This window comes from Ambystoma mexicanum, chromosome 2q (genome assembly GCF_040938575.1).
Source record: "Ambystoma mexicanum isolate Mex_15411 chromosome 2q, UKY_AmexF1_1, whole genome shotgun sequence".
In the NCBI taxonomy this organism is placed as follows: Eukaryota; Metazoa; Chordata; class Amphibia; order Caudata; family Ambystomatidae; genus Ambystoma; species Ambystoma mexicanum.
The window spans coordinates 640,073,022-640,097,338 of record NC_090924.1 but is presented as its reverse complement, the minus strand read 5'-3'; the positions used below and the strand labels follow the sequence as shown (position 1 = coordinate 640,097,338).

Genomic DNA, 24,317 nt, shown 5'->3' with positions numbered 1-24,317 from the left:
GTGGTAAACATAGTTTGTGCGTTTCTCATGGCACAACTCTGTAGCATTCTTTCCTTCCTTAGAAAATTATGTTGATCGTGTGCAATAGGCAATGGTGAAGTGCATATTGATAAATTGAGTGCCGCAATGGTTCAGAAGTTAGCTCATTGTGTGAAGCCCTGATTGCAGAGATGTGTTCATATGCAAAATTAGAATATCGCATTCCAGCAAGGCTGGCTGAGCCTTTCTTATATCTGAAGTTTATAAACCTGCCTGCATATGTACTTTGTTTTGCAGAACAACATCTGCTATTATCAACATTGTACCTCTACCAGATGGGGGTTGCTATAAAAATTAACATATCTGTATGGTAAAGGTCTAGAAATTGGTTTGATCAGATGGGGTGTTGTAAAACCTAGGCAATTGCCTCCAACTATGGTCTAAACTGTTAGTCCAAGAGGTGAATAAGTATCCAAATTCAAGACTATGGAACAACAGCGTTCATGTTGGTATCCTGGATTTGACAGCAGATGATACAGTGATCCTGGCCAAATCATCTAATGTATCTTACATTACTGTGCCGTCTTCTGTGAAGTTTGCCTTCTTGCATGCTGCAGGTATCCTTTAGCCCATTACTTGATCTTTCTTCTTATGTACGTCATTTGGGTGGAAGGGTTGGTAGAAGAGAGCGGACCATATGTTGCAGGCCTCAGGCATGAATATTTTAAGGTTTGCTTGTTTGACACAAAAACACGGTTTGCTTTTTGGTAAAGGTCAAAGGTTTTGATGCACGTTTATAAATGAAAATGTCACAAGCCACTGTTTTGGAAGTATTTAAAGCTTTAAAATACAAAAGACAAACCCAGATTAAATCTGTTAAATCACATTGATTGGTATGCTGGTTCTTATATACTTCCCTTGATGATTGAGAGGATTAAGCTAGAATCATTCCCATTTTGCATAACACCCATCTATAATATTTTGTTTTAAAATGGTCATGTTTGGTAATGTGATTTGCGTACTTTCCAAGTCCTGTTTTTTTAAATAAAATAAGATTGTTTTAGTTCATGGTAAGAACTGGAAAATAAAGTGTTTAAATGCCTAAATTGCAGAGTTGGCACAAATCACAGCTTCACCCTTTAACCAATGTGTGAACCTTGGCATCTCATTTAATCTTTTATTGCCTAACCGCTCAATATTGCCGGTCTCTAAACCTTTCCAAATTGTCAGCCCTTCCGAGTGATTTCCTTCTCATGGTATGATCTTCATTAAAGCCTTATTCATGGTTTCACTGTGTTAATAGTGAGAATATTTATATCGCACACCGCAGGCATTTGTTCCTTTTGATATCTAATGGCAACACTATTTGAAAATGATATCCCACTTCTAATCTCAGTCTGTCTGAAGACACCTTCCTGGTAGCTTCTAATGTGCCTCCACTACCCATGCTATGGTATGTGTAGTGTTCTAGTTCCAATTGGTCTCCTCTACCCATGCATGAACACTTTTGCAATCTGTGAGGCAGCTAATGCGAGTTCTGTCTATTATGGGTTACATATACCTTTGACATCCTATCCTGCATTAATACTACATCTACCTTCCTGGATGTTATTGATAAAAAGAATCCTGTATTATTTTCTGAAGTGGTCCCTCCCATCACAACTTAATTCCCCCCCCCTCTCCCGGCCCCCCAAAATGTAAGTTTTGCTGTGCCCCTGCATGGGTGGGAGGTCAGGGAAGTCGGCTTACTCTCACAAGCCACCAGCCACCCCCACCTCTCCCCTCAAAGTGCTGAAATAAAGGGGTGGGAGCCAACACATCTGCAATTATTCCTTTACTTGCTGCACCATGGCCCGTTGCAAATCTGCTCTGTAATGTATAATTTATAAAGTTATGCTGGCTGTAGTAAGACGTGCACTTGCTTTTGGGCTATACCACGAGGGATGAGCCATTACCCCATGCAAGGATGAACAGTTCCATTAGCCTGAACTGAATATATTTGCCAATAGCACATACAGGGAGGCCATGTGCCACTGGCGCATGCAGAGAAGAGATGCTCAGTTAGCATGTGCAGAGAGGAGATGTGCTGCTGCATGTGTACGGAGGCTATGCCAATAACAGGTGGAAAGGGAGTATGTGTTCTCACATTATGCTTTTAGCCAAATTCCTTCAACTTTTAAGCACTGTGGTAACAGTTATTATCCCATTTTGAATGGTACTTGATTTATTACAGAAAAACAGAGCAGAATGCCGGGGAGCGCTGTTGGGCATTGTGGTGGGAGCTGGCGAGTACATGTTCGAGTCAGGCTGAATAAGGAAAGGGGAGGGAAGAAAAAAAAACAAAAACAAAATAAAAAAAGAAATAATAAAATCGGGTACATTTGGCCCCAGTACATTTTGTCAATTTCCAGCACTGATAGTAACTGATAGAACGGTCATTCTTCATTACTGCATTTCTTGTAAGATAGAAGCGACTCCTCTGCGGTCTTCCCTCTGCGCCACACCCATCAAGGCTGTGTCACGTAATTGGAGCTTGGTAAGTGCTGGCCGCCCTCCTGCCCGGTAGCTTTCCACCCTTTCTTTGGATGCAACGTTAGCATGTGCTTTGCCAACATTAGCCTGTGCAGAAGGGAGCCCTGCCATTAAGACTCTCAGAGAGGAGAAGAGCCGTTATAGCATGGGCAGAGGAGATGCTACATTAGCACTCGCAGATAAGAAATGTCCCCATAGTACGTACTTAGTAAAGATGTGTCATTTGCACGTGCCAAGAAGAGCTGTGCCATTAGTATGGAACAGATGTGCAATTAGCATGCAGAGCCGAGATGTGCCGTTAGCATGTGCAGAGACAGGATGTTGATTTTGCACATGCTAACTGCACATTCCATTGCTGCACAGAATGTGCAGTTGGTACATGATGGGATGTGCAGAGAGGGTATGTCCCATTAGCATGTGCGTAGAGAAGGCTTGTCGTTAGCATGCACATCTCCTCTGTGCACATGCACGCATGTACAGAGAGCTGCCCCACTAGTATGTGCGCAGAGAAGATGCACCGTTGGCAGACGAGAAGAGATGTGCCAATAGCATGCGCAGAGAAGATATTTTAGGTCACTATGGGTAGAGATGTCCTGTCAATGTGTGCAAATATCAGGCTTGCTAAACAGAACATGTTCTATCAATATGTGAAAACAATATCTGCCATTAGCATATGCATAGAGATGTGCTGTTAGTGCAAGGTGCAATTTACACATGCAAATGACACAAATTTGCTCTTCAAATGCTAACAGCACATCTCTGAAAATAAAACATGTGCACAGAGTACGTGTCGTACTAGTTAGTATGTGTCAAGAGGAGATGCGTAGCTAGCATGTTCAGGGAGGATATATGCCATTTTCAAGTGGAGTGATGTGTTGTTACTATGTGCTCAGACGGGATGTGCCGTTTGCATGTGAAGTGAAGGGCTCTGCACAAGCCAGGCAACTTTGATCTACACCACTTTTGGTCTACAAGTCTGATTTTAGGTATGCATTGGGTGTATGTGTTGGATACGTTTTACTCTCTTGCAGAGGAGAAAAATCATTTTTACTCTTGAAATTGCATTTACTCTCTAATTTGAAAAATCATGCATAAAATACTCCCACCTCAAAATCCTTATCTGGAGCACTGGTTGAACTATTAAATCTCCCAGAGTATTAAACAATTTCTCACATACGAAAACAGTCAATTATGGAACTGTCCCCACAAGCTTGCCAGGTGGGAGAGATGTTATGCATTGGTTTCAGACCCCAACTTCTCGCAAAGGACAGCCATAAACCACCTCTATGTTTTGAATTACAATCACCAAAAGTAGCCAGCACCCATTCCATATCGCTTTGTGGCAAATTACAATCTGCATTCAAATCGCCAGCTATTAGTATGTGGCCTTCAGTATTTTTATCAAGCCAATCATCAATCATGGTATTTAATTTATCCATCATTTTACATAGCTCGGTATCAGTATATTCAGCAGCATTCCAATAGATGTTTAGCAACATAACATGCACAGGACTGCCATTGGAACTAATTTTAAAAGTAGCAATCATTGTGCAATCCATTATTTGCAATTCTGATTCCATAATAATTGATGAATCATTGCGATATGCGAGGGCCAGGCCACCCTTGGGAAGACCCCTAACGTCGCAACAAGGAAGCCAGATACAGAAAAAAAAGCATCCCATAACAATTGACTTCTTGACCAAGAATCTTGGATAAGAATGAAATCAAACAGCTCAAGATCCTTACATACTTTGTTGCTTGATAGTAGATGCGAACAACCGCTAGAATTCCAAGAAATTAGGCTGTAAAGCCTCCCTTTGCTAGAGTGGTTTTCCGATTGATTTTAACGGATTTATTCTCTTAGTGATAATGCGAGCCAGCGCCATTCTTGCCTATCTTTTAGTTGGGATCTGGCTTCCACGATCAACGAGTTGCCTTGTGGCCATCCACCTCGATCTTACTAACATTTTGACGTTGTTCAGGAATTCTTTTGTTGGAATTGTGAGAAGTAATTCTAAAAAACCTTTGTCTGTAGGGAGCCAGTTTCTTTCAGAATTAAGGATCCAACTAGGTGAGATGGAATAATTAGCCTAACATAAATCGTATCTAGAGTTATGGATGTAATCGACCAGCTTTATGTCTGCTGAAGTAATTAGGCTGAGTTCCGGAATGTCAGCAAATAAGCTTAGGATGTAAGAACTATTCAAAGAACCTGGGCCTCAGTCTTCAAACAAATAGTAAAAGATTATACCTGGCTCATTTGGATAGACCGGAGGTCTCAAACAATTCAAGTTTTCAGTAGTCCTGTTTTTCTCGAATCTATCATGCGCTAGTATATTGTGTGATTCTCTTGTGCCGTTAGTGATGTGTTGATATACCTCATGAGTTTTCATACCCGAGTAATTTAATTTGGCAAGACTGCCTGGATTGCATGAAACCCCATTGGTGTAAGCTTGCATATTATTGGGATCCGTTTTATTTTCAGTGTTAACTGGCACAAACGGACTCTGTTCAATATGGGGAGGTGCTGATTTAGTATCAAGGATTTTTTTGGTCCGTATAAGCAAACACGGATTCTTCACACAAAACCTGTTCGATAAAGAAAGATTGCCTACTTCAACTGACACATGTGTCTTATTTAAGGGTAACTTTTGGAGAGGTACAACCGGCATCTTTTCAGGCCATCTATTTTTGACAAACCGATCCAGTTCAGTTTTTGAATCTGTTGCGCCTGGTTGAGTAGATTTCTCGACTCCCCGTAAAAAGCCTTCAAATGATTTTTGGTGCCGTCAAATTGCTTGGTTCATTTGGAACAGATATTGCAAATGTTTGCATTTCATTTGCGGTTACCGGCCCCACTGATGTTGCAGTATTGGTGCAAGAGATAGCAGCAGGATTTTTAAAGCTGTCAAATATGTCTAAAACACCCATCTCTATGGATTTCAGCTTTGTCAATCCTTCCAGATGTGTCCCTATTTTTGAGCGCCTCAGATAACCTGATCGTACCTTTGGAATATTCGCATTGCGTAGATCTGGTTTCTAGATTATTTTTTTTTGGATGGTACATTGGATTGCTGTTTGGCTTTATTACCTAAATTCTGGGGAGATTTTTCTGAAACCAATATAACAACTTTATCGGCCTAGCAAAAACTTGCGCGATGATACAACGGAGGCCTTCAAAGCAATTGCATGATTGCGTCTTATTTATTTTTCTTTGAGGTTTTACTTTAAATGGAACAGCTTTGTCATATGATCGTTGGAAACCCCATTATGGCTCTCTACGGGGGTGTGGCTTGAGCTCATGGAGAATGGACGTGCTGGGACAGAGCTCCCGTCCAGATCCTGTGAAAGATCCTTTAAACGTATGGCAAAGGTTGCAGTAAGCAGAGGAAAGTGAGTGCCAACATAAAGCAAGCAATCAATCCTGCACCTAACTGAAAGAACCAACAAGAATCGGAGATTGGAATCCAATGAATAAAAGCTTAAAAACTCACGCCCAGGGCAGGCAGTATGGCGGGCTGCACTGCGGCCCGAGTAAGGGAGAAAGGAGGGCCAGGAGCTGCAACACCATAACCTGCACTGAGCGTGGACAAGAAGGTGGGCGCTGTCCCCAGCTCAGGTCATACTGTGAGAAGAGGAGCTGCCAGTAACAGAGGGAGAGCGGGTCGGCCAAGCGAGACCAGTGGGTTGCAACCCGGAGCTGGCCATCACACCCGGGCTGGCGGCAGGCCGAGGACCCCCAGCAAACTAGAACACTCATAGGTGGTGGAGGATAGTGGGGCCGGTGTGTGCGGGTGGCAGCGGGGAACAGCGGTCCTGTGGGCGTGGGCCAGTGGCGCTGCTGAGGTGGTAAGCGGGTCCGCAGAGCAGTCGCAGACACCTGAGAAACCCACGCAGGAAAGCTGAATAGAGCTCTGGGGGCCAAGTGAGAGGCCCTGCGAGCTACTGCAGCAGTGACACTGGAGTACCAGCAGCGCTGAGGGGCTCCTGAAGGAAATCGAGTGCAGGTCCACGGGGAGAGACGTGATGGAGAAGCACACAAGGAGTCGGCAGTGGCAACAGGTGGGGAGCCCCAGCGAAGCGGCACTGGTGCCGCATCGGCACCGGAGAACATACGCAACAGCTCCTAGCACGGAGTAATCAGCGCTCCAAGCACACACAGACTGGGGACTGACGAGGTGACAAGCAGCAATACGGCCCGGCAGGGCGCACCAAAACAAAGGCTGGGGCCAACAATGGGTGGAGACACCAAGCACTTATTGGCAAGGCTGCTGCAACCACTAAAACACTGTTGCATGCACGGTGTTCAGGCAGAAAACACTGCGACAGAGGCACTAAGGGAAGCAGCAAAAGGAACGAGAGGTAGGCCTAATTGAATCGGGCAGGGCGCTGCAGCGCCATTAGGAAATACATTCTGCAGTCCCTGGCATAGCACGAAGGGCACCGAGGGACCTTACAGGTGGAGGACACACCACATAATTTAAATATGGACACTCTGGGGGGCAAACTAGATAAAACCTCGGTAAATTAATGAAGCTGTTAACGAACTTTGGCTGCCGCAGTTGCTTGACTGGCGGAGCGACACCGATCCCACTCCATACAATATCATTGCACACAAAGGATCCTAAATCAATCTTGGGAAGACACACCCAATAACTCCAAGCACCAGGGATAGTGTGCTGGTGACACATACCAAAGGAGGAAGAACTAGTTGGGGCGAGTGATCGGGCAGCTTGGGAAGACTGCATATGATCGCAGCACTGGGCGCCCTAACCAAGCAGGAAGCTGGGTACCAGCCAGTAAGGATAGTTTTGTGGTGAGTAAAGAAAAACGAGCCAGTGCGGCACACCCACCCTAGCTGAACAACCTTCGGTCTGGGCTGCGAGAAGGTCGGCAAAACTATGGCAGCAAACTCTGCAAGGGCAAGGAAAATCCACTAACTCAATCGGACTGTGCCAATCTGCACACCAAATTTACTTGGGGGCAGTGGCGCGTCTCAACCGCCCACACAAAGCAAGAGAACCAAGCGTGCAGCGCATATAGGGGCTGCAACTGCCACAGATATATCGCAGCTGCAGTAGGGGACCCCTGTGAACAGCACCCAATATAAATCGGACAACGGTGAATAACACAAAGTTGGTGGCTGGGAGCTAGTGAACAAAGGCAGGTGTGTGCAATCAGACAAAACATAACTCCAAGCCACACAACGCAGCACCTGCTTGTGGTCCAACACTTGCGGATATGTCCCCGCCCAAAGGGAAAAACAAGACCATCATCATGGAGTCTTTTGCTGCAGCCAAACCACAGGAACAAAGGCAGGACGCCACCGAGACCGGCTCTAACCAAACACCAGAGGTAAACGACAAGGAGAGGCAGGTGCTGGAGGCCATTGCTGGGCTGCACTTTATCAACACTTAAAGAGGAGGTAAAAACAGGCATGCAATTGATGTGCCAGGATATGCGCAATCTCACGGAGCATGTAACCATTACAGAATCTGGGCAACGAGAAACAAACATTGAAAGACATACAGAATAGGGTCCAGGAACTGGAGAGAAGAAACAAAATCCTAGAGGAATGGTGGAAGACGCTGAAGGACGGTCCAGGCGCAACAACATGCGCCTACTGGGAATTCCTGAAGGGATGGAGGGCACCAACCCCACGATATTTGTGGAAACCCTGCTACAACAGGAAATAGGCGCTAGCCGCCTCTCACAAGGGTTCGCGGTTGAAAGAACCCACAGGACCTTACAGAAGCGACCGCCACCATGGTCGCACCCACTCCCGATAATAGCAAGGATCCTGAACTTCCAAGACAGGGAAATCGTACTGCAATATTTACGAGAAGGGGGCGAAATAAGAAGAGAATGCCAAAATTGCAATTATATCCGAATTACACTCCAGCAGTACAAAGAGCAAGAAACGATCGTCCCGATCAAAGCCAGATTACGGCAGCTAAATCTCAAGTACATGCTGATGTACCCATCCAGGCTATGGGGAGAGCAGTGTTCCTTGAGATGCCAGCGGCGGCCAACATATGGCTGGAACAAAACATGGCAGAGGGTGAAATAGCTGCGACTTAGTCCAGACAACTGAGACAAAGAGTGGCACTCTGATGAATACTAATGGATACCTATACTTATGACAACCAAGCCAAAGTTCACACAAAGGACGGGAGAACTGCCAAGCCATCTTGCCTGAGCCGGAGGTACTTTCCCCGCGAAAAGACTGGTGCCAGTCTGTTGCCAATGCATCGCTACCCGCTCATGATGCCCCGGAAGGGACAAGACAGAGCAGGGGCACCCGAGCGTTGCCTAATCAGCAAGAGGCAATGAAACAATGGAATGCACCCATAGGTGATTGGCCGGCTGGCTGTCCGGCAAGGACAGCCCTCCCTGCTGTGTGATTGACAGCTAGGCTGGAATGAATGGGAGAAACCTAAATAAAAGGCGAGGCTTTTTGGCTTTGAAGGCAGAGTCTACCACTGGACAAAAGAATCCAAAGAACTTGGAAGAGATGCCTGCTGTAACACCAGGAACATTGGTTTGCCCAGTGAAGCGCGGCTGCTGTGCTGAAGCTCTGAATTAGTTTTGACTAGAGAAGCCTGCAAGGGCGACTTCTCCCCTTGAGTTGGTGGGACCAATCAACTCCAAAGTGAACTCGTTTGGACATCCTCTCAGATTTGGCTGTACTTCCACTGCTGCTGCTGCTTGTAACGCTCACCTAATTCCCGCAGAGGTGCCGGTCTTGACTGGGTGAATGCCGTATCTTCAAAGGTGATGTGTAACACACGGTTGGCTCTTTGGGCTGGACCTCTGTGCACTGTATGTCTGACTCGAAGAGTAAGATGTCTGCAGATAGAAAATATGGGATTAATGAACTGGGGTTATTGGGTGCCTCTCTCCTCTTCCCTTTCTCTTCTCCTCTAGAACCCCAAAGGTTAACGCCCTCACCTTAGGTAAGTGAACGCCGAGCTCTCCATCTGCCTCGGGGCAGGGTGCCGTAACCAGTTTCTTCACTGGATAAGGGTGCAGGCCTCTTGACCTCAGAGGACTGATGTCCGTCGTTAACTGCACGAACGGTAAGTTCTGGGCACTTCAAATGTCTTAAAAGTCTTTTGTAATGATATCTCTTGTTTTGCAGGGTTCCGGCGATGGCGGATGGCGGGCTGATGAGAGTTGAGGATCGAACCCGCGTGAGGAATAGAAGCGCCTGGAAGCACGTAAGTAAGCGCTTGTAGCCTGCTTCACGATGCGCACTAACTGTCCCTTTTATCTTGCAGGTACAAGTTTGGAGCTTTAGAGAAGCTGAAGGGTGCTGGAATACCCACTGGATTCGGCGTGGGAAGGAGTAATGGCACGTGAGTAATAAAGTTGCCCAATGTCTTTAAACGCACCTTCTTTTGTCTTTCAGATGCGGGATGCAGCGCCGAAGGTTTCCGGAGCGTGCGAAGAGCTGGTAAGCTTTTGTCTTTCAGATGCCGGAATGCAGTGCGAAGACCTCCGGAGCATGCGAACAGTAGGTAAGCCTTTGTCTTTCAGATGCCGGAATGCAGCGCGAGGCGTTGGTGACAGCCGATGGACCAGGTAAGAGATGCGCTGCCACTGAAGACCGTAGTGCTAACCTGTTCTTTCTTTGTCTTTACAGGTGCTGCTGAAGACTGGATTCCAGGATGGTAAGCCTTTGTTCCCTTAGGCCCAGGATCAGAAGCAGAAGACACGATGAGCGTTCTGCTGCAGAGAATGCAGAATAACACAAAGCAAGATTCATCCATCGGGTGTGGTTTAAATAGCCTCCTGTAGTGCTTAGTTGTCTCCTTCCACAGCCACGCCTAGGTAAGAAAAGAGTTCCTGCTTTCCAGAAGAGTTCCAGTATTCTGAACCTAGGGAGTGGCTCCTGCCCCACCCAACAGGAAAAGTAGTCCCAAACAGAAGAGGATCAGGGGTTCAACTGGCAGGTAAGTAAGCAGCATGGTCTGCTGCAGGTAAGTCCACCCAAGCATTATGAGCCCGGCGCTTCCAGCGCTGGGACTGGGCATCTTTATGAGCCTGGTGCCACTGGCGCCAGGACAGGGTCCAAAAGGTCCCAATTGGGACTGGCTGGCACTCAGAACCGGGGTTATGGGTCTGCTTCCAAGGGAGTCGGGCAAGTCCTGATCTTTTGGAAGCAGAGATCATGACACTGCTGCTGCAACCGAAGTGCCAGGGAGAAGAACACCAAACGGAATGCATCCCTTAAGTCGGACCTGAGCTTGTGGAAGATCCTCCGACTCCCAGTAAGCAGGACTGACCAAGCCTGAGCCACCTAAACCGAGTGCTGGACCACAGACGCAAGGAAAGTCCAGAGTGGTATCCGAGAGTTCGCGGTGCTGCTATTTGATGAGACGCGAGGAGCTGAAAGGCAAAGTGCCACTGAATAAAAGTTTGTCCTTTTCTGCCGCTGACTGTCCCGTTGCAGTGCATGAGTCCCCAGGACTCCTCCCCTCTTGTCCCCACGACTGAGGCCCAGGAACAACAGGATCTACAGAGCTGCACAGGAACAGAAGCCAGCTGGAACCATTTCTTCTAACCAAAGGTACTGTAAAGTTTGAGAGATTTCCCTCTGGTTGTTGTAGCCTTACTTGATCTCAGTTGAGACTTGTCTTGGTTGCTGTAGAGTTGCTTGCTGTTACGCTCACCTGGTATCCACGGGGACGCCACCCAACCCTGGTTGGATGATTTTCACTCTCGAACCCTCCCCCAGTCCCTTGGCAAGGCCTCTGGTTAAAGATGGGTCTTAATATTGTAAAAGGTGGATTCTCCGTCCTGCTCCTCATGGCAAGGGCGCGTAGATGTGGGGGCGAGCAGCGACCAAGTTACTTCACTGGTGCAAACCCCCCTGTGGGAATCCAGGCCTTCTGCCACTCCGTAGGTTTGCTGCTTTACAGTCTTTATATGCAGTTCTTATGTTCCTCTTAGTTCGAATAATAATGTCTTGATTCTTTCCTTTTAGGTATGGAAAGGTATTTTGGTGTTGTCATGCAGTTTGAAGATGAGCATGGGCCGGTAGGCGATGCTGTCCGGTGAGTAATATGCGATGCTTCGCCTTTTATATTACTAATGTGTCTTTTCTATCCTTGTAGGTTGCGATGTTCCTCGCCGAGCGACGCAATGTTCCAGCAATGATACTGACTAGGACATGATTACCCAGGTAAGAATCGTGTGGCTTTCTTCATTCGGGAGGAAACGCGAGTAAACGCTTAGTAATGCTGTCTTTCTTTCTCCTCTTTCCAGGTTATGGTATTCCAGGATGCATGCGGTGCCGGATGATTGAGTTCATACCTTCAGGTGAGTGGACCTGAAGTCAGCGATGGATTGAAGACAGCATACTGTTCCAGGTAAGTTTCGTAGTGTTCTTTCTCTCTCTGCAGGACCTTGGTTTCAGGTAAGCTGGCATCAAAGAACTGGACACGGTGAGCGTTATGCTGCCCACAGCAGAATAACACAAAGCATGTTCTGCTGTTTGGGTGCGGTTTAAATAGTCTCAGGTAAAGTAGCCCAGGTAAAACAGTCCCAGGCCTGCCAAACCCAAAGTAGTCCAGGTAAAGTAGTCCCAGGCCTGCCACACCCAAAAGACTAGACCACATAGCTCAGTTCCTTGTAACTGAGCTATGTGTGTGCCTCCATGTTGGCTGAACCCTCCCTGCCCACCCCCTCCCAAGTTAAAATAGTCCCAAGTAAATAGTCTCATTCTAATGTTGGTCTTCATGATGGTTATGAGCCTGGCGCAACAGGCGCCAGGACTGACTCCAAGAGCATCTTGGATGAGGTTTTAAGGCCTTTGACCTGGCTCTAACTGGAAGGCTGACTTGCCAGTGAGGGCCAGGGCAAGGGTCATGACACTCATCTTCTACCTCTCACAGGCCTCCCAGCTTGTGACCCTACATTGCTTCTACTTTTTTCTACAAAGACTTCTAAAACATTGTGCAAGACTTTTACTTACCTGCAAGAAGTGCTTCACCTCACCTACACTTTTGCCCAATTGACATTGGTTGGCCTGGCTCCCTGAATGACTTCGCTCCTCTGCTTGTGTCCTACCTTCCCTCCAGAAAAGGGTTAATTTACTTTGCATTGGGGTGCGGGGGTTAAAAAGTACTAAACCTGCTTCAGAATATTTGTGTGATCTCTTGTTTTTTCTGAAACCTCTTTACTTTAACACTCATCTCAGTATTGCTCTAAGTGTAACAGTGATACATTAATGTCCACAGTGTCCTAGCTATTTAAGTCACCTGGGGGTGTAAGGGAGGGTCTGTGTGCCATCCCAAATACTTGCTGATTTAGAGAAACCAAGAGTGTGTTACTATTATATTGCCTCTTCTGAAGAAGGCTTATTCAAACTGACCGTTATGAATCAATAATAGTTTAATCAAGAAACCTTGAGTATAAGTGTTTGGATACTTGTCACTGTGAATCTCTGTGCAACTCCCCTACTGCTCACATTGACCCCTCTTGAGAAAAAGTAACCACAAAGGAGAGTTAAAAGGCAGTTCCCTCCTGTTAATGCCCAATAATTGTAACACTTAGAAAACAGAAGGCTAAATAATTGTAAAGTTATTCCTATGGCTGAGTCCCTAGCCAACCACTTAAATGACCCCATCTGTGAATAATCTCGTACCAAGTGGATGTGGGCCCTAGTTGGTGCTGCTGGGCCGACTACAAATGGTGTCGCGATCCTGTCCCTATTCTCTCTAAAACACTTTCCTGGTGTCTAATAAGTGCACACAAAAGAGGAGGTCGATATACTGTGTTTTAATTTGTCGCCCCCATGGTGTGTGTCTTATCATTAAAACAAAAACAACTATTTCTATGGATAATGATCGATAGAATAGATTTTTTTTTAAAACAATATTCTTCCGCCAAACGATGGTGCAAAAGTATACGTGTGGATAACACTTTCAATTTCTTTTTAACAAGCCCTTTATTTTCTTTATACGGGGATTGAAGTCTGGGTTATCAGCTAGAACTCTTAAACAGCAGCACCAACTAGGGCCCACATCCACTTGGTACGAGATTATTCACAGATAGCGTCATTTAAGTGGTTGGCTAGGGACTCAGCCATAGGAATAACTTTACAATTATTTAACATTCTGTTTCCCTCTTGAGAGAAACCTGGCTGCTCAGCCACACTACCAACCTGTGTAGTACAGACTTATACCAAAGGTTAGGTTCCTACTGCCAGGAGGTCAAGGTTGTTGTAGTGCACCCAAAGGGTACTGCCCCAAATCTTGCCTAACACTGGCCAACTTTAGTAGCCATTCTCAGTAAATGCAAAAGTGCATGAGTAGAAGGTCTCACAGCCCAGCTTTTCTTAGGCACATTGTAAAAGTAACCAAAAAGCCATTATATAAAAAGAGAAGGATAAAAAGTATTGTAACTGTACTTCACTGCAAGGTGATGTGTATAATTGAAACAATACAAGAATTCACAAAGAGTCTCTCAGTACTGATGGTTTTAGGAACTAGTCAGTTTCAACATAAGAATCAGCAGAACAGGCAAGGGAAGCAAAGCAGAAGGTTTTATAGTCTCCAAAATGTCAGACAGGGTTCAAACCAAGCAAAAAGAAGAAAAGGTACCCCATAGAAATCTATGGAGGGAAATTAGCAAACAGAAAATGTTTCCTAACAAGAGATTGGCTTGTTAGGAAAAATTTTCCCCCATAGTTTATGGGGACCTGTCCCCGCCCCCGACCCCAACCCCATTTTATTTGCTTCTTCTGCTCTCAAGGTGGGCTTCATTGGTGCTTCGACCGCATGGCTGGTGGGAATAACTAGTCTCGACCCCCGCTAGATGATTCGTGCCTTCTGAGCCTTCCGAAGTTACTCTGGACCAACCGGAGGATGGACTCTGTCCTAGGGAACCTTGCTGCAGCCACAACATCTGCCAAGTAACATTCAGGCACCTGGATGTTTACTGGGACCAGACCGTCCCAGCCACCACATCTGGGTTCACAGACAAACCACCCCTTTGCCCGGGAAAGGGCATTTCATACATGGCAATCCCTGACCCGAGAAGGCAGGATGACGGCCAAAGTATAATATGGCCAAAGGACAATCGAAAGGCTTGTGGCATGGCCATTTTAGGGATATAGATATGAGGATACATTACTCACCTAATTGTATTTCTGATGGTTGTATCTGCTTAGATTCACATGCTGTGCATAGGCTGACATCTAGTGGAAGCTGCAGAGTATTACAGTTTGTTTTTCGAAACTCGGAAATGGGCGTCGACACAGGGCGTGCCAGTAATACTATCCCTAGTGTGACGTCCACTGTACCCATGATCCCTCATGCGTCTAGGACCCTCAAATTGTATTTTTTCTGACATGAGGTAGCATGAGGAGTAGCGCGAGTACAGATTATCCAAGCAGATAGAAAGATAAGACTACAAGCATCCATGCGCCTTCTCTCAGAGGGGAAGGAAGGGTGGGTCGCATGTGAATCTAAGCAGTTACAAGCATCAGAAATACGATTATGGTGAGTAATGTATCCCTTCTGAGGCTTGTGAAATTTGCTTAGATCACATGCTGTGCATAGATTAGCGAGCAGTGTTAGGAGGTGCGATGTGAGAAGGGTCATGAGCAAATAAATGTCTTAGAACCGCTTGTCCCACTTGAGTATCTGTCTTGGAATGAGTGTCAATGCAGTAGTGCTGAGTAAAGGTGTGAATAGAGCTCCAAGTAGCTGCTTTGCAAATGGTGTCAAGGGGTACATTTGCAATGAAAGCCAGAGTGGCCCCAGTGCCTCTAGTAGAGTGGGCTCTTGGCGTAAAAGGCAGTGTCCTATCCGAAAGGGAGTAACACAGCTGGATACAATTGACTATCCATTTTGAGATTGCGCCTTTAGAGACGCAATCTCCCTCTTTGCCTGTAGCTACGGAGACTAAGAGCTGGTCCGTTTTCCTCAGCGGCCTAGTCTTGTCCACATAGTATAGGACCGCCCTTCGCACATCTAGGGTCTGCAGTTTCACCACAGTAGAGCTTTGGGGTTCTTGGAAGAAAGCCGGAAGCTCAATGGACTGGTTAACATGGAATTTAGAAATAAACTCAGGTGAGAACCCACGGTATGTTCGTAAAACCAGTTTATCCTTATGAACAGTAAAGAAAGGATCCTGCACTGACAGAGCCTGAATTTCACTGACCCTTCTTATGGAAGTAATGGCTACTAAGAAGGCAGTTTTATATGTCAGGTGTTTGAGACTGCTTTTATGCCTGGGCTCGAATGGGGGGCCCATGAGTTTAGCAAGCACCACATTAAGGTCCCATCCTGGTGGCGGGTTAGAAATTGGAGGGTGGAGTCTCTTTACCCCTTCCATGAAGGCTTTAACCACTGGTACTTCCACCACAAAACCTTGTTATGGGAGGTGGTGTATGCTGACAGTGCTGCCAGGTGTACTTTCAGTGAGTTAAATACCAACCCTGCGTCCAGCAGGTGGAACATGTAGGTGACAATAGTGGAAGGAGTGCAATCAACAGGGTTGATTTGTTTATTCTGGCACCAGATAACAAATCTTTTCCATTTGTCAAAGTAGCAGTGCCTCGTGTTTGGCTTCTTAGATTCTTTTAGGATGTCCATACATCTCTGAGGTAAATTGAGATGTCCAAACTATGACTTCAGGAGCCATGCTGCCAAGTTCATTGAGCTGGGTTGAGGATGCACTGTTTGACCTTGGTGCTGGGACAGTAGGTTGTACCAGCACGGGAGTCTGATGGGTTTGCACACCGCTAGTCTGCGTAAGTGTGGGAACCACGGTTGCCTCGCCCACATGGGAGCAACTAGGATGAGCGTCATCGATTCCCTGTGCATCTTGTTGACCATCTTCCTCATGAGAGGGGTTGGTGGAAAAGCGTACGCAAACATCCCTGACCAGTTCATCCACAGGGCGTTCCCCTTGGAGTCTGGTTGAGGGAACCTGGATGCGAATCCTGGGCATTGCCTGTTTTCACTTGTGGCGAATAGGTCTGTAGTGGGGAAACCCCACAGAGATGATGTCTTCTACGACTTCCCTGTGTAGACACCATTCGTGTTCTTCCGGGAGGGGTATCTCTGCTCAAAGCGTCCGCTAGTGAATTGAGATCCCCTTGAACATGTTGAGATGACAGGTAGATGTTCCGAATCAGTGCCCATATCCAAATTTTCTGGGCAAGCTTGGACAGATTTGCCGAACGAGTCCCTCCCCGCTTGTTTAGGTAAAACATTGCTGTTGTGCTGTCTGTCAACAGGTTCAACAGGTGGGGCTCAAACGCTTGAAGCGCTCTGAATACTTCCAGAAGCTCTAGCAGATTGACACGATTCTTGGCCACTGTGTGAGACCAGAGGCCCTGAGCTGTGTGGTGAAGGTGTGCGCCCCACCCTGACAGGGATGCATCTGTTGTGACTACAGCCTGTACCTTGGGATTGTAAAAGGGTTTCCCCTTTGACAGGTTCTCTCTTGTCCACCACTGAAGACTTTGTACAAGTGTTGGCGAAACGACCGCTAGATCGTCCCACTGACCACTTGCCTGAGACCACTGTTTCGCCAACCATTCTTGCATGGGACGCATGGGCAGGCACGCGTGGGGGACCAGGTAAATACAAGACGCCATCATGCCTAGCTAACACATCGCTTTGCGCACCCTTATTTTGCGACCGGGCTGATATAGAGGAATTTGCAGCAGTAGATTCCGAATTCTTTTCTCTGATGGAAAGGCCAACCCCTCTTGAGTGTTTAGTACAGCTCCTAGGAATTGTTTGAAGATGCTTGGCACCAGGCTTGATTTTTTCTCATTTATGGAGAACCCCAATTCGAAGAGGAGGTCGATTGTTCTCTGAATGTTTGATCTGCAAATTACTGGGGTCTCCCCCGTGATGAGCCAGTCGTCCAGGTAAGGATAAACTGGGATTGTCTCCCTGCGTAGGTGTGCCGCCGCCACCGCCAGTACTTGGTGAATACCCTTGGAGCTGAGGCTATACTGAAGGGCAGCACCTTGAACTGGTAGTGCGGACTGTCCACCTTGAAGCGCAAGAACCTTCTGTGCGCTGGGAACATGGAAATATGAAAATAGGCATCTTTCATGTCCAATGTTGCCATGTAATCCCCTTTTTTAGGAGGGGGATTACCTCTTGGAGTGTAGTCATGCGAAATTTTTGGGGCTTGACATACTTGTTTGCGGGGCGTAAACCCAATACTGGGCGCATTGTCAAATCTTTTTTTGGCACAAGGAAGAAAGTTGAATAAATACCCTTGTTTATCTGGTGTCCCGGGACGAGTTCTATCGCGTCCTTTGCTAGAAGATTGGCGATTTCCTCAACGAGGATCTTCTGGTGGTCTAAGGAATGTACTTTTTGACGTGGAGGGTCTTTTCGGGGACGCTCTAACAGTTCTATGCAGTATCCTGCAGACACTGTGGACAGCGCCCATCTGTCTGATGTGATCCCTTCCGAAGCTTGGGTGAAGTTGGAAATGCGTCCCCCTACTGGGGATGCGTGAGAAGGGACCCTGAGCGGAGCGTCACTGTTTAGCAGGAGGCGTGCCGCCGCCTCTATTGGGGCTGCTTCTACCCTTACCATGGCCCCTCTTGTTTCCCCTGCCATAACTCTGGGTAGACTGCTGGTTGTTACCCCATGATGTACCCTGTCCCTGTGTATAACTAGAGCCTCTCTGGGAATTTTGGCCACAGGGGCGACGAAAATTACCATTCCCTCTTTGATTAGGGGGCTTGTTCGTCAGCTGTCCCAGGGATTTCAGAGTCTCATACTCGTCTTTGGCAGTTTTTAAAGCGTTCTCTACCGCTTTGCCAAACAGAAGGTCCGGTTCCACCGGCTTGTCAATTAGGGACACTTGTGTCTCGGGTTTAAACCCTGATTGTCTTAACCAAGCATGTCTCTTAATGACAGTGCTCTCTGCTATTAGCCTGCCAGCGTTATCCGCAGCATCAAAGGTTGCCTTAAGGATGCAACCGGACACAGCTCTCCCCTCCGACGCAACCTAACCCAACTGGCCTTTTAAGGGTTCCGATGCGGAGTCTATGAGGGCAGCTACTTGCTCCCACTGGTGGCAGTTGTAGCTAGCCATCAGAGGGGTGGAGTTGGCAATCCTTGCCTGGTAAGCGGAAGTGGAGGCTACCTTCCTTCCCAACCCGTAGATCTTCTTGCTCTCCTTGTCGGGGGGAGCCTCCGATGATCGAGGCGTTCCCGCCTTCTTCCTGGTATTGGTAACTACCAGGGAGTCAGGTTTCAGTTGCCCCCTTATGTAAAGCGGGTCTGATTGGGCTGGCTTGAAAAAAAAATTTGATTCTGGGGTTTACTGCCCTGGTGAGGTTAGGATTGAGAAGGGAAGGATCAATTCTCCGTTGAATGGATTTGAGAATTGGAATGGCCTGGGCAATGGGCTTCTTCTCTCCTACTAGTTCCTCAGCAAAGTCCCTCTCCTCCTGTGCCCCCTGAGTGTCGATGCAGAAGTGTTCCGCGGCTCTAGTCAAGACCTCATTTAGGAGGGGCTGGGTTGTCGACTGGAGAGTCGGTAACTTGAGGTTCTTTGCCTACCAGGGAGTCTACTCTGTAGACTTCTCAGTCATCTTCCTCCTCCTCGTCCTCCCCATAATAGTCCACCCTAGTTTGGTCGTCCAACGTTAACAATTCTGGATCCTCATCTTGTATTGGATCCTCACTATACTGAGCTTAAGGCTGCAGTAGAAAGGGTCAGAAGACAGACTTTGCGTTGGTGCCTCAAACCGAGGTTTCTTACCAGGGGGTTGCGGGTCCCTAGACCCCGAGGGAGTAGCCCCGTCAGGGGTATAGAAGAGGAAGTGTTCTGGGTTCTTGGCATAGAAGTCTGCTAGGGATGACATTCTAGACATAACTGTCTATATCCTCACTGGTTCATTCCTTGGAGCTGGGGGATTACCCTTTCTTGGGAGGGTTTCCCTGCTATGACTTGACTGGACCTATGGGCTTATGCAGGGGTCTTGGTTAGCTGTTTATCAGAAGACTTAGCAATGTCTTTATGTAGCTGTGGTGCAGAAGGGTGAGGTGGTTTCTTCTGCTGTTTCCCCCCTTCCCCATGAGTGGAAGAATGTTTCCCAGGTGTTTTCGCTTTCTCAGAGCCTTTCGACGCCTGGAGTCGAGATTCGGGGGAAATTGTCCCTTTCCTTAGAATGCGGGTGTTGGGATTCGGAAGCAACCACAGAACAGCCTGCTGACGCCGACTCCTGGTGAGCAGCCTGGGGCTGGTGGTCGGCTTCGTCTTCTGACGAGCGTACCTCCATGACTTGTGTGAGTGAGGCACTCTTGGCAACTGTGGATGGTTGCCTGGTGTCATGAGGCGATCTTGACCGAGAACGCCCAGAGGACACTGATTCGGTGGACCGCTCCTTGTGTGCCTCTTTCCGAGAACTCGACACGCGCGTCGAGTCGGACTAGCTAGACCCGCCTGCCCAAGACATTACCCTATCGTCTGCCCCACACCATTCCTGCCCACTACTCCAGCCTTCCTCCCGGTCTCACAATTTGCTTATCCTACCCATGACCACGCACAGCATTACGATGTCCTAGACAATAAGAGTGCAGATAGATCCAAGCAGAACCCTACCGACATTAGAGCGCCCTGCCCCACGCATCATCTCAGCCCCTCCACGATGACCGACCTTACTGTCTCTCAAGCAACCACCCTTATCCCTACCGATCGCAACAATAGACTTGGTGCCAGAATCCACCACAAAACTAGCAAACGCCTAGCTAAACTACCCAACAAAACTAACAAGTACACTATAACCCCCATCAACTCTACCCTCCATACACTAAAAGGAGCTCTTCTAAATGTTAGATCACTAGTCGCCCATTCCATAGAAGTCGCCGACATCATTCTGACTAACAACCTAGACTTCCTTGCTATGACAGAAACTTTGTTACATGAGGCTGCGGGACCATCCCTTACCCTAGCCATCCTTGACAACTACACTATCCTCAGAGTAGACAGACCTAACGCTCGAGGAGGTGGTGTAGCCCTCATCTTTAAGTCCTCACTTGATATCAGACTAGGCTCCTCTCCTCTACTCAAATCATGTGAACACCTTACAGTTAAACTACAAACCTCCCCGAAGAGTACTATCACTATGCACCTAATCTACAGACCCCCGGGTCCACCTGGCTCATTTGAGGAAGATATCACCTCCCTAGTAGCCGAAAGCTCCAAACCTTCAGCACAAATGATTATACTGGGAGACTTCAATCTCGGGTTTAATGACCCTCTTGACACCCCTGCCATTGCCCTGGCCACGGCATTAGAGGAGCATGGCCTCCTTCAATTCTGCTCCAAACCCACCCACTCGAAAGGCAGAATCCTTGACTGGGTAACCGCCCTCAATTGCAACATCACCCTAAAGGACCCTGTACAGCTCATCTGGACGGATCACCACTTCCTCCCCCTTGACATTAATATCAACAACCTAGTGCACAAAAGGCCCATTATTGCTCCGGCCTGCCTAACTAGGAAAAAGAGCAACATCACAGCTGAAGCCTTAATGCCTCTGGTGACCCCCATTCTGAACGCCCTACCAACTACAACTGACTTAAACTCGGAGGTCAACGCCTATAATGACTCCATGGCTAAAGCTATCAACATCATTGCCCCATTAAAAATGCGCAAAGGGAAACCTAAAGCGCACCTGAATACGTGGTACACCCCAGAGCTCAAACTTCTCCGACTACCAAAAAGCAAACTTGAATCACTATGGAAATCGGTGCCTTCAGTAGACAATAGAACCAACCTTACCAATATCTCCACCCTCTACAAAAATGAGATCACACGTGCTAAGAAAGAATCTCTTAATTCCAGGATCTCACAGGCAGGCTCCAGCACAAAAGAGCTCTTTAACATCTTAAAGGAATTAGAAAACCCCACTCCTCCCAAAGATACCTGCACAAAGGATAAACCTTGGTGCACAGGGATCCAGAATGCCCTTGCCAACAAAATTTCAGGGCTCCAAACTAAAATTGGAAACAAACGGCAACAGCTCACTCATGACCCCACCTCCAGACCCACCCATCCCCCACTCACCGCCACTAGCTCAGGCTTCACCTTCAAAAAGGTTACCATACCTGAAGTACAAAAAATTATAGCATCCTTGAAACCCTCGAACTGCAAGGGGGACAGTTGCCCCGCACAGATTATCAAGGATGCTGCCAGGGATCTCTCCCCCTTCATCACCAAATTAATAAACTTGTCTTTTTCTAACAACATGGTCCCAAGTAATCTGAAACAATCCTGGGTCCTACCCTTGCTAAAAAAACAGACCCTCGACCCAGACATACCCACAAATTATAGACCCATTACCACTGTCCCATTTTTACTAAAGTTTCTTGACAGAGTGGCCTATTTACAAATTCAGGATTACCTTGAAACTAACCTATTACTAGGTACTCGCCAATCTGGCTTTCGTCCCCAACATGGGACGGAAACGGCCCTTGTTGATCTCAAGAGCCAGATAGACGAAATCAAAGATAAAGGGAGGGCTGCCATCCTGCTTCTCCTCGACCTCTCCGCTGCCTTTGACCTGGTTGACCACAAAATCTTGTGCAACCACTTATCGGCAGCACACTTCTCCCACTCGGCGGTCACATGGATCCAATCCTTCCTGGACAACAGGACCATGCGAGTCTTCTCACCCATAGCAGCAGCTGACCCTATTCCCATTACCTGCGGTGTCCCACAAGGATCTTGTGTTTCACCCACTTTGTATAATATATTTACAAAGCCCCTATTCGATAAACTGGACCATCTGGGTGTCACCTACACCAACTACGCAGATGACACCCAGATACTCCTCACTTTATCAGGCAACTACAACGCGGACGCCAACAGGATCGGTGAAGTCTTTTCCATCATTCAGGCATGGATGGCCACACATGGCCTCTGCCTGAACGATGACAAGACTGAACTGCTCCTTGTCGGCTCACCCAACACTATCCGGAATCTCAGCCCTAGCTACTCTAGCTTCATCATTAACGGCAACACCATTCCCACTGCCAAAAGTGTAAAAACTCTGGGTTTCTATCTCGACACTAACACCAACTTCGCCAAACAAATTAATATGACCGCCTCAGCCACTGCTTACACTGGGAAACTAATCAGAGCCTGCAGACCTTTGATATCCCCCATCAATTGCCTTACTCCAGCCAGAGCACTTATACAATCCAAACTGGATTATTGCAACAGCCTGTATGTATGTGCCAATACAACAGTTGTCAATAAACTGCAAGTTCTACAAAACAATGCACTCCGTGCCGCCCTTAATATTCCCAGAAGAGAACATATCTCAGTCACAAGAATCACATGCAAATGGCTCTCCATCCAACAAAAAATAGACCTAAAAACTATCTGCCTCACCTACAAAGCTCTTAACCACCTGGCCCCACCTTTTTTAACCGATAAATTCACCTTAAGACAGAATATTAGAACCACCAGATCCTCTAATACACTACAACTGACAGTGCCCAAATACTCCCTAAAAAGAGCCGGTGGATCCAGCTTCCCAGTTCTAGCCTCACAATTATGGAACACTATTCCATTGGACATCAAATCTACCCCTACATTTCAACCTTTCAGAACTAAGATCATCACCTGGTTACTCAACAAATAACTAGCACTGTATGTATGTATGTATCCGCTACGATGTTACTAATTCTACTATAACTGCCTTCATAACTGCTTTTGTAACTATACATATGCTGCACAAATGTACAAATGTTCTTACCTATGCCTGTAACCTGATGCTTAAGCGCCCATATACCTCTGGGTCAGGAGCGCTATACAAAATAAATAAACAAACATGGCCTGCTTTTATGGAATCTTTGAAAGCAATGTTGCTTAACCAAGACTACAGTGAATTGTACTACTTGAGTAAGCCTTTGTAGCGATGCTTGGTTGCACAGTTCAGTTGATCATGCCGCCCTAGAGTCTTAAACACTGGACTGGTGCTGAAAGAAAACCTACCACTAATGGACTATTCCGTACTGATACATTTCTTTGAAAATTGTGAAGGGATGGGGAGAGATTAAGGGGACCTTTATTGCCCAATTAGATCTTTTTTTTAACACTATACTGCTGCCGCTTGCTTATAACCTATATATTAATTAAACTAAAAACATTCTCAGATGCATTGGTTGCCAGAAGTGAACCAATGAAGACAACGTAAATCAAGATTTAATACAATAAGCTGTCAAATAATGAGGAGCAAAGAACAACGTTTAAACAAACGAACACTTACCTTTGCGGAAAACTTTATTAAAATCAAATCCCTGATTGGCCAGAAAATCAATACTTGAACTCTGAGTGGAAATTGAAAAAGAAAGCAGAAATACAGACATTATGAGTACCCCTAGCAAGGTAAAGAATTCCACAAACACATAAGTGACCACACACATTTTCAAACATTAAAAATAAGTATCCCACTGAGTGACTGGCAACTTGATGAATGCAATCTTCTTTGAGTCAGGCAAAATGAAACCTATAAATTGTAAATAGACTAGCTAGTATAAAGAACACAGATTTACAGGTTTACAATGTGGGTGGAAACACTAGTGGAATGCATAAGCTAGACCCATATTGTACTTTGAGGTATAAATGGCCAAGGAGTTGAAATTTATATTTCTCAGTCCGTTATAAGTACTTTATTTCGGCTAAACAGTCATAAATGCAACACACATGTATATATGACATGCATTACTTATCGTAATAGCATTTCTTCTGATTGTATCTGCTTAGATTCACATGCTGTGCATATAGTTCGACATCTA

The 24,317-nt window shown here is 46.6% G+C and overlaps 1 protein-coding gene across 2 annotated transcripts in view; it reads right to left on the bottom strand.

Moving 5' to 3' along the window:
• PARN (poly(A)-specific ribonuclease) overlaps nucleotides 1-24,317 on the bottom strand; it is a 1,047,754-nt gene that overhangs the window by 864,910 nt on the left and 158,527 nt on the right. For both annotated transcript variants that reach the window (XM_069647825.1, XM_069647826.1), the window contains exon 6: nucleotides 23,789-23,849. In XM_069647825.1, coding sequence (XP_069503926.1) covers nucleotides 23,789-23,849 — 61 coding nt within the window. The remainder of the gene's footprint in view (nucleotides 1-23,788; nucleotides 23,850-24,317) is intronic.